Source organism: Oncorhynchus gorbuscha, linkage group LG09 (genome assembly GCF_021184085.1).
Source record: "Oncorhynchus gorbuscha isolate QuinsamMale2020 ecotype Even-year linkage group LG09, OgorEven_v1.0, whole genome shotgun sequence".
Lineage (NCBI taxonomy): Eukaryota > Metazoa > Chordata > Actinopteri > Salmoniformes > Salmonidae > Oncorhynchus > Oncorhynchus gorbuscha.
The window spans coordinates 57,349,075-57,360,528 of NC_060181.1; the positions used below are offsets into that span (position 1 = coordinate 57,349,075).

Below are 11,454 nucleotides of genomic sequence, written 5' to 3' on the forward strand. Positions count from 1 at the left end.
TCTTTTTTTGTACCTCCTTCTGAATGTTCCAAACCTTTCTGATGTCCCCCCCGAGCAAACTCAGAGCAGTTTTTGGTTAAGTGGTTAAAGTGGCTATATGTAACTTTTTGCAACCTGACCAAATTCACATAGATCAATAACTACACATTTCTATCATTCTACTTGAATGCAAGTCTAAGAAGCGGTAGATCTGTTCTATGTGTGCTAGTTCTATGCTTTCTCTTAAGTTTTGTTTTTGCGTCTTTTTACTTTCGGTTTTGTACACCATATTTTTGGTTATGGGAAAATATATTTCACAGCGGTTTAGATGGTACAATGATTCTCTACACTATACTAGCTTATTTTGTCATGTAAACTGAAATTAGGTGAACTACTAGAGTTTTAGCAACCAGGAAATGGCGGAGCGATTTTTGCATGGTGCCACTTTAAGTTCAACTTGAGGTAAAATCTATGTGTAATTTTGTTCCCACCCACCATTGTCCCATGTTTCATAGAGGACAACCAGTTCCTTGAATGCCTAGAGTATGAGGAGAAAACCCAGGTCAAGCCCACCTTCAGCTCAGTCATCAAGGATGTGGAGGTGGTGGAGGGGAGCGCAGCCAGATTTGACTGCAAGATCGAGGGTAATGTCTCACAACCTCCTCATTTACATGCATCACAATCTCCTAATTGACATGTACGGACGTGGGCCCCTACAGGCCAGGGAATAGGAGGTGCCATTTGAGAGACATATCCAGTATAAAGATTGTTTGTGTTTTCCCAGGCTACCCTGATCCAGAGGTGGTGTGGTACAAAGACGAACAGCCAATCAAGGAGACCCGCCACTTCCAGATTGATTACGACGAGGAGGGCAACTGCAGCCTGGTGATCTCGGAAGTGAACGGTGACGACGATGCCAAATACACCGTCAAGGCTGTCAACAGCCTGGGCGAGGCCACGTGCACAGCCGAACTCCTGGTGGAGGTGATGGAGGAGGAGGAGGAGGAGGAGGAGGAGGAGGAGGAGGAGGAGGAGGAGGAGGAGGAGGAGGAGGAGGAGGAGGAGGAGGAGGAGGAGGAGGAGGAGGAGGAGGAGGAGGAGGAGGAGGAGGAGGAGGAGGAGGAGGAGGAGGAGGAGGAGGAGGAGGAGGAGGAGGAGGAGGAGGAGGAGGAGGAATGAACAGCACGACCGGTACAAGACTAACAGATGATATCCCCTGTGTTTTAGCCTTTAATCTCTTCAATGGGTCGTTCCACCAATTAGGTGCTTTTTGAGTAGTGTAGCTTATTTCCTTGTTCACGGGGAATGGAAGCACGTTGTGTGCAACAGGAAGGGGCGATGGAAATCAAGTTTCAAATCCAATGTTTTTCTCGTTAAAACGTTTCTAGCCCCTCTATCTATGGGTAACAAGGTCGGTGTGTTATTCTTTGACCCTCCTCAGTTTTCCACCACGAAACACCAGGAAATGTCCTGGAAGAGTAGAACCAGCTCACCTGCTTTTACACTGTGATTTGACTATTAGATGTTCAATGTTCCTTTTGAAAACCATATTTGATAAGGAATAGGATGCACAGAGGGACAAAATGCCGAATGATTTTGTCACTTTATTCAAGTCTTTTCATTCATATTTTAGCCCTTTACACTGGCCTATATGGATGGGGCTGAGTTGAAATGTGTCTTACAGAAGAAGTATGAAAAGCATATGCATGACCATGTTAGCGATTTGAAAGGGAACAGTTTTGAGATGATGTCGAAATTAGTAGGCCAAAGATGACTCAACAGTTCATCTGACACAAGATTGAATCCAATGATTATACTGTTGCTTTTATTTGCATTTAAAACATTATAATTTTTTTTGTCACATTTGTTGATAACGAAATCTGAAAATACTATGGCTACATTCAGTAACATGATAAGAATATCCCTGGCAAATGTGGGGTAGGCTCAACGCAAGACATCGGAATGACAAAGGGTTTGCAGTGAGAGGACTAACTGGTGTCTTCAAGTGGCCACACACACACCTCTCCAAAGTGTGCACTGTTCCTAAGAAATTGTAATGCACTTTTATGACAGAGTCTTGGGGTTGCTGTTTTCTTTTTAGATCTTCTAGCTGTTCCTTTGAGGAACTGGAGCAAACATACTTGTAGTTGGTTTGTTTGGAACACAACCCTGCATCCAACACGACTAGCTTAAGTTATAACATACGATATTACAGGGTTAAGCTTTCACAATGCAATTCGGGGAAGCCGATCCTCATTTTGGTGAGCATTGAAAGGAGTCACGAGTGCCTTCAGGCGTGTGCGCCACGGCGAGCTTCTCACAATAAACAAACGGGCTCATTCTGCTCAGAACAACCAAGGGTGTGACTCCATGGCGTCTTGTAGCTGTACGTCAAACATAGTGATCATAAACGTTGACACTGGACATGAGTTTTATGATATGGAAACGTGAACTGCACATTTGGCCTCGTGGCTTGTATGACGTCAAGGCGGTTGCCCGCTTAGCGGGAGGGATGGGGACAACTTTTTGTCGGGCGAGGTGCTCAAGTTCGGAAAGGCTGTCAAGTCAATTACCCACAGAGCGCTGCGAGGCTAAAGGGCTACGGATCAGATTTACTTCATTTTCCAGGTGGTCTATTTTAAAGGGCACTTCGTTTTAACATGACAGGCTTTTAAAATGCAGTATTTGTGTACAATTTCTACTTTAAATATCAAAGGGATGCGAAAGGCACTCATTTCGTGGAACGACCCTAAAAGCTGCGTTGCTAAGACACTCCTTCTCCGACACACTCAGAAATGGGCTTGAAAATGGGCTTGATGACCTTTTTGCTCTGTTTGTGCACTTTCTTTTCTACTTACTTTTCAGTTATTATATTTCAGATGTTAATATTTAAAACATTACCTTTGACATTATCCACATTCCAGCTGTTTGTGCTTTATCCGTTTATTTAAAGGTATTTGATTTCCTTCAAGTTATCTACATTTTTTTCTTCCTCAACCAAACAAGCCCAAAGTGACTGGTGTTATCAGCATTATTTGCAATTTACCCTGGGCTCTTTTTAAGAATGTTTTTTAAATTGTATTTTTTATTTAAGCACAGAGTCATGTTATCGTATTTGAGCATCAGTTTAGAGATCTTCCTTGCAAGCACGTGTCCACGATATTACAAATTTGCAATACTAAACAGACCGGTGAATTATCACATCTACATTTGTTTTGTATTAGATGTATGTAGATTTATATTTCTAAATTTTTTATAAATGTATCATTTTGACCAATTGCAGATTACATGTAATGTGAACACTACAAGTGTAGTTACTCACAGTTACTAAATAAATGTTTATCACAAAATTATGCTGGTTGTATTGTGATTGGGATGAGGTTCCTATGGTGTTAGAAACTTGGGGAAATAATGGATTGATTGATTCATTAAAATAAAAATACATATCTTTTTTTTTTTTTTTACGGGACTGGATTGCACAATGATGTCAGACTTATTTCCGTTGTGGTCGCTAGATGCTTTTTTCCCAGAGGAGATCAAGTTTATGAATTTCCTGGCTGGGCTCTGGGACAGTGGATGTGCATTGACAAATAACATTTAACTGTTAATAGGCATTACCTGTGGATTATCGTGAATAACTAACGGCAATCAATCAATCGGCATACAAGATCCAAATTTACCGTTTTATAATTAAAGGTTAAATATGAGACATACCGTGCACTTTGATTGATACAAGAAATATAAATTGTGTGGGGTGAATACAATGTGGTTCTCTCATTCTAAAAGTCCATTCCAGTGCAAGGTCACTAATGTACATTGCTTTGGAATTCCGTCTCATCAAAAATCTTTCCAGAACCTTCCCCCCTTCCTTCTCTAGACACAGTGGATAGGACCAGACATTTATTCAGACCCCACGGTCATTCTTTCCCCACGGTCAGCATAACATGCACCAGTGGACAGTAGATCTGATCTGGTTCTACACATGGACTGAGATGGTGAATCACATCAGATTGTGGAGAAGTTTCTCCTCACCCAGCCCAACACTCCTATCAGTGCCATCTGACCTCTTCCTCACACCAACCAGTCTCCTCTAACCCTGAGTGAGCTTCACTGAGCTCTTTCAAGTTCTGTTTGTCACTCCATCCTTCATCCCTCTTATCATTCTCCATCTGTCTACTGAACTCCCTCTGCATCTTTAGTCTTTGATATTGTCTCTCTGTAAATCAGTCAGGACCATCTTCATCAGGCTTCCCCCTGCGTCAACTTTGACCTCTCTTTTATCTCCTTAATAGCCTGCCTGTCTCTCCTCTATCTCAGTCTTCGCTGTACATCTCTTCAGTACTGTCCCTCCCCAGCTTTTTAAAATGTTATTTCTTATTTCAACTGTCTATAATTCAGTTATTATTTCATGAAGTATCGTGATATCTCTCTTGAGCTTCTTGAACTACTGCATCTTTCTTCAGATAGTTCTGCAGCTCCTTCTCAAGCTTCTGTCATCTCTCTTTCCTCACCCATCTCTCTCTCTTTTTGTTTTATTCCCTCTATCTCTCTGACCTTGGCCTTTGCCTGCTGGTAGGTCTGACTGCTGTAGAAACACTCTGTTTTATGCCACCATCTCCTCTACCTGCTCCAGCAGTTCTGAGACCTGAGTGCCATGGGCCCGGTCCTGACTCCCTACTTGGAGAAACTGCTCAGTGCTCTGCTCATTCAGGCCGTCAGCATGGGTGTGTCCCCAACAACCTTCTGCAAACATCTCCATTCTCTCCAGCAGCCCTTAGGGGGCTCCACTGGTACTGTTTGACCAGGAGGAAGGCGGGGGTCCCAGAGCACACAGACAAGTCCAACATTCTGTCTCATCTTGATGATGGTGCCGGAGGAGATGGCTGCCGTTTTACAGGCTCCTAATCAATTGTGCTATTGTGTGTTTTTTGTACATAATTCTTCTGCCACCATCTCCTATGATCGAAAAGAGCTTCTGGATATCAGGACAGCGATTACTCACCTTGTACTGGATGTAGATTTATTTCTTTAAGGAGTCGGACGCACAGGATTTACTTCTGATACCTGACAAGGCCCAAATCCCTGTCATTCGCATGAAGAAGAGACGGCAATATTGGGGATGTAGGTCGGGGTGCCTTATAAGGATCTGACAGCGAGTGAGTAGTCTGGCTCTACCATCAGTCATATTAGCCCATGTGCAATCATTGGATAATAAAATGGATGAGCACCGACCAAAACTATGCTACCAACGGGACACTAAAAAATCTATCTTATGCTTCACCGAGTCGTGGCTGAACGACGACATGGATAACATACAGCTGGCTGGGTTTTTGGTGCATCTACAGGGGTGGTCGTCTGTGTCTATTTGTAAATAACAGCTGGTGCACGAAATCTAATATTAAGGAAGTTTCAAGGTTTTGCTCGCCTGAGGTAGAGTAGCTCATGATAAGCTGTAGACCACAATATTTACCAAGAGTTTTAATTTATATTTTTCGTAGCTGTCTATTTACCACTACAAACTGATGCTGGCACTAAGACTGCCTTATACGAGCTGTATAAGGCCATAACCAAACAAGAAAATGCTCACCCAGAGGCGGTGCTCCTAATGGCCGGGGACTTTAATGCAGGAAAATTTGTGTGTTTGAGGCTGACTTACAACTAGGGAAAAAGCACAGCACTGACCAACACACAGCACAGACCAACACAGAGCACTGCTCAACACACTCACTCTCTGTAGGTTGGACCACTTTAAAAACATTTTAAAACCCAGAGTAAGAAACATTAACTCACTGTTTAATAACTCCAACCCTATATATATAAAAAAAATACATTTAACTCAGAGTGGAGGATTCCACTCCATGCTGTTTCTCCTTCTCAGTGGGAGTGTGGGGTCCCTTCTCCCACTGTTACACAACACAAACCACTTAACACCCAGAACTGTTTGGGGTGTTGTGAGTCAGTCCAAATCACAGATCAAAATCAGGAAAACAAAACATCGGGCAGCATGACTGGAAAAGTGTGCGTAAGGAATACACAGTCCTAAACCAATAATGCAGTTAAGTTAATGCATGGCTTCTGTGGCGTATGAATTGTTGGAACTATTCAGCCATGTATCAACATTCTATCTCTCGTTACTGGCAATCCCGTCCAGTAGTTATCTGATTTTGTTTCTCCTTGTCTTGTAGTGGCTTGTTACTCTCCTGTTAACTCCCTTTTTAGATTCACACCATGTCTCCCCTCATCTCCTCTTGTTGCCTCTCTATTTCCTCCAGTTGTTTTCCCATTTCTTCCACTTATGGAAAATACAATATTATGGATGATTATTTGATTTATTAATAATATTCATTCGATGACCCAAACTTTATGTTTCTCTCTACTCGTTTTGTTCTCCACCTTGATATCGAATTAATTACCAATTTTGCGTTATTGATTTCTGATTGATTTGCCAATCATCTATTCATTCATCAATACAAAAAGCAAACCTGGTTAAATAAAGGTGAAAATTGAAATAAAAAATATATACAAAAACCTTACAGGATTTGTTTTTCTCATCCAGCCTCTGCTGTCAACCGTCATCAGATTATCAACCATTATAAAATCAACAATAAGAGAACATTATCGATATTATTCCGTTTGACAGGTTAATGACAATCAATACATCAGATCATGTTTAATAATGAACTGATTTATTGATTATCATTCATGAATTAGTCTGTCAAACTGATTGGCTCTGGGAACATAATATATAGCAATCTTCTCTCCTCCAGACTCTCACACTTACCAAGCTCACCAGCTGATTCCTCCCTCTTCAGCTTGACCCCCTGGGTCTCGTGTAGTAAATACTCTTGAGGCTGAACTAATGGTGTAAACCAGAGGTGTGGTAGACTACATTACTTGAATACCAGACGAGCAAGATGCAGTGCATCAGGCTACTCCAATAACTCAATCCTCTCTCACGTAGGGACTGTGGGCACCAATGGAATCTGGTTAGCTTCATTAGGTTAATTAACAGCAAGTTTTTATTGGCCCATTTCTGGTCATGAATTGAATCAGGGGAAATGATGGGGTACTATGGTAGATATACTGTACAGTATTGTGGGAGGAGGCAGGGCTATGTAAAACCCTTGTGAATGTCAATAAACAAAACAGAGAAATAAGTCATTACTCGCCCAAATACCATGTTCCTAATTGTCCATTATTCAGGTTGAGACTAATGATCATGTAAAACAAAATGTATTCATTATTACCTTCAAGTCAACATCTGACATATTATCCTATTGAATGCCATAGTGTTTAGGTGTTTATAAACAGTATACTGTCGTAGTGTCGTTATAGAGCACCATCATGGACTGATAAATCCACCGTTGCCGCCTCCTGCTGTTCTCCACGGATGAACTGACGTACAGTGTAGAATCCATGACCTTGACTCCCTGGTGTCGTTCAGCCTCAAACACGCGTTGCCGCTCTCCAGCTCCTGGGTGATCAGACTCACTCTGCCCTCATAGCCACTCCTCTCTGTCACCTGGCCACTCTTATACAGGTAAATACACTCTGCCCTCTTAAACCGCCTGATCGTCATGAGAACTGCACTGGTCTCAGGTGAGCGGTGGCGGGACAAGGAGGACATCTTCACCAACATCCGCGTCCGTATCCTCTTCAGGGGTGATGAATTTAAACCAATCTGTTCAGGAAAAAAACATTTCTGCTTTAATGACATTTCCATATTCTCAAATACTCACATAAACACAACTCAATTAAAAGCTACAATAGACATATAACAATCCAAGGCAGACATATTTAATTGAAGTATAAGAAGTACAACATGAATGCAGTGGGAATCTATGATGCGGAAGGAATTTAAAGGAGCGTGGGGGGAAGGAGTCACTGTGGAGCAGCAGAGCTGTTTCGCACAGACACAAACACAGCTTCAACTCATTTCGAACAGATGACATCCAAAGACACTGTTACACATAAAGAGACATTAAACCTCAAACTCATTTGACTTTACATAATTGGTTTGGTATTGTTGTCCAAAATGTGTAAGAAAAGCTAATAAGGAATTCTAAATAATCACGGGCTATGGACTCTGGACCAGGGACATCACTAGACATTCAGAACATCCGGGGCTCAGCACGACTGAAATGAAGCGCCCCGCTCGCTAGCAGTGAACATTTGAGCGGAAACATAACGCGTTGTTACATATCGCATTGCTTTCTTAAATGCGCTGTGCTCTCCAGACACCAAATAATCAACACTTTTTAATATGAATTCAATGGATTGTGGTCAGTAAACCCATGGAATATGGGTTTATTTGCTAAACATGGTATCTACTGTATTAGCAAATACAAATTACAAGTGCATAACTATAAAGTCATTTTCCAATAAGAAAATGGTTGGGAAAAGTAATAATCATTTTGTTGCAATGTTTTCATAAACCATGTCCAATATTTGATTGGCAATAAAAAAAAAGCCTCATGGTGACTGATGTTGGTCACATTACTGCTAACTAATGTGAGTTAGTCATGATGCATGGACCATGCAGTTCCAAAAGAATCCAAATGATGGGAGCCTAAACCACATGATGGGAGCCTAAACCACATGATGGGAGCCTAAACCACATGATGGGAGCCTAAACCACATGATGGGAGCCTAAACCACATGATGGGAGCCTAAACCACATGATGGGAGCCTAAACCACATGATGGGAGCCTAAACCCACCCATGAATGGGGGGATATAATATGTATAAAAGCATGCACCGAACAATCATGAAAATCATGATTTTATCATATTTATGGTAATAAATCTCAGATTCCAAGGTCAATTAGCTACAGGAGAATATTTCTACCTAATTAACTGCACACAAAAAAAATGATTAGCTGTTCAGGAGTCTTATGGCTTGGGGTAGAAGCCGGTAGGAGAAGTCTCTTGGACCGAGACTTGGCGCTTCGGTACCACTTGCCGTGCGGTAGCAGAGAGAACCGTCTATGACTAGGGTGGCTGGAGTCTTTGACCATTTTTAGAGACTTCCTCTGACACCGCCTGGTATAGAGGTTCTGGATGGCAGGAAGCTTTGCCCCAGTGATATAGTGGGCCGTACGCATTACTCTCTGTAGTGCCTTGCAGTCGGAGGCAGAGCAGTTGCCATACCAGGCAGTGATGCAGCCAGCCAGGATGCTCTCGATGGTGTAGCTGTAGAACCTGTTGAGGATCTGGGGACCCATGCCAAATCTTTTCAGTCTCCTGAGGGGAAATAGGCTTTGTCGTGCCCTCTTCATGACTGTCTTGGTGTGTTTGGACCATGATAGTTTGTTGGTGATGTGGACACCAAGGAACTTGAAGCTCTCAACCTGCTCCACTACAGCCCAATCGATGAGAATGGGGGCGTGCTCGGTCCTCCTTTTCCTGTAGTCCACAAGCATCTCCTTTGTCTTTCTCACATTGAGGTCACCTCTTAACTTCACATGTCTTCACGTCTTTCACTTTACATAAACAATTGTTGACTTCAATCCATAACAATGTTCCACTATTCAAGAAAAACATACTGTACATGAGTACAATCAGAAGTACTACTGCATGGCCTCGCACGACTCCAACACCATCATTAAGTTTGCTGACGACACAACGGTGGTAGACCTGATCACAGACAGCGATGAGCAAGCCTACAGGGAGTAGGTCAGGGACCTGACAGTGTTGTGCCAAGACAACAGTCTCTCCCTCAACGTCAAGAAGACCAAGGAGCTGATCATGGACTACAGCTGCTACTTTGTTTTTTACTCGTAATATTATTATTATTATTAATCCCAATGTTTAGTCCCTTGTAGAAAATAGTCAAAATAAAGAAAAACCCTTGAATGAGTAGGTATGTCCAAACTTTTGACTAATACTGTATATATTCAACGTTTTAACCAAAGACTGCAGCTCAGGCCTGTACAAGAAATCTACAGACTTTCCCTGTAAGATGAACCCTGTTAGCCCTGGGATTCAGACAGGAACACCTCACATCCTTGAGGCTACCAGCACACCCTTGTACTTTACTTGTGTACATTTCCTCTGAGGATGAGAACTGGGTGGACATGCAAAATGTAATAGCCTTTAAAAAATAAAAAATAAACTTTTCAGAACATTGATTTATTTATATAAAGTTTACCAGAGTAATCATGTTCAAGTAATAGGCACGGTATGTATGTGATGAAATGCATAACTTATAACTTCTTGACTGGAGAGATGCATTTAAAGTTTCAACATGACACCTTGATTGATTTGATATTGTGGGGTAAATACAGTGTGGTTCTCTCTCTCTCTCTGCTAATAGTAGACTTTCTCTAAGTGCCCAACAAAAGTATCATCTTCAGAGTTCACAGTCTCTGACTCCTCCAGCCCCCCCCCCTCCCCCAGCCCCACTGTTCTTCATTTGATGAAGATTGAATGCCAAGACGATCCATTACCGATTCAGAAAACCGATCACGTATCAACAAAAAAAAAACAATAGATGACCCTTGTGTCGTCAAGTATTCGCAATTGTCGTTAGGTAAATAGTAACAAATGATCTTGGAATGGATGCACTTCTTATTCAATTCCAATTACTCTATACTGGGAGTGGTTACGTCCCAAATGGCACCCTGTTCCCAATAGGGCCCATGGGAAAAGTAGTGCACTATGGAGAGAGTAGGGTGCTATTTGGGAAGTGCCAATTGTATGTCGCCTGTAGCAGTTCCATGGCAGAGAGTAGCTGAACCATTACAAACATAACTCAGCAGAAATACTATTAGGGAGCCCTAGCTCTGAAAATGGCTTCCTCAGGCTTATCTGGATCACTCACGACAGATGAGTTTCAGTACCACCACGTTAGACTGGCATACACACTGGCAGGTCTACGAAACAACGTTTAGTGCTCGTTGTGTTTTAAATGTTCCTTCTTGCTGTGTGAATCACATTTAAATATATACTATTTCCTCCAAAGTGGTGTGAATGCTGTGTTTTGCGTCTTTATTTTCTTTCCCCTGTAATACACTTTATATGCACTAGAGGGCCTCTTCATTCTATGATGCATCTGACATTACGTTCTCATTTTAGGACTTAACACACTCATAAGACAAGACATGTGTAAAGCCTTCATTCAGCTGGAAACTTTAACAAGACCAATATTCTGTCCACAATGCTTAATTGGCCTGACAATGATCACTTCCAACCTCTTATACCACTGAACTATTTTGACTCTGAACTAAAATGGACATTTCAAGATGTCCAATTGTATTTATGTTAATAGCACAGGAGGTTGGTGGCACCGTAACTGGGGAGAACGGGCTTGTGGTAATGACTGGAGCGGAATAGGTGGAATGGTATCAAATACATCAAACACATGGTTTCCGGGTGTTTGATTCCATTTCATTTGCGCCGTTCCGGCCATTATTATAAGCCGTTCTCCCCTCAGCAGCCTCCTGTGGTTTATAGAATGACCTGAGCGGGAGTCTCA

The 11,454-nt window shown here is 42.1% G+C and overlaps 1 protein-coding gene across 1 annotated transcript in view; it reads left to right on the forward strand.

The window, feature by feature from the left end:
- LOC124043813 (myosin light chain kinase, smooth muscle-like) overlaps positions 1 to 1,020 on the forward strand; it is a gene marked incomplete at its 3' end in the record, with an annotated part of 91,722 nt that extends 90,702 nt beyond the window's left edge. Inside the window, exons 32-33 of the mRNA XM_046362793.1 lie at positions 495 to 623; positions 764 to 1,020. Coding sequence (XP_046218749.1) covers positions 495 to 623; positions 764 to 1,020 — 386 coding nt within the window. The remainder of the gene's footprint in view (positions 1 to 494; positions 624 to 763) is intronic.
- Positions 1,021 to 11,454: the final 10,434 nt, after the last annotated feature.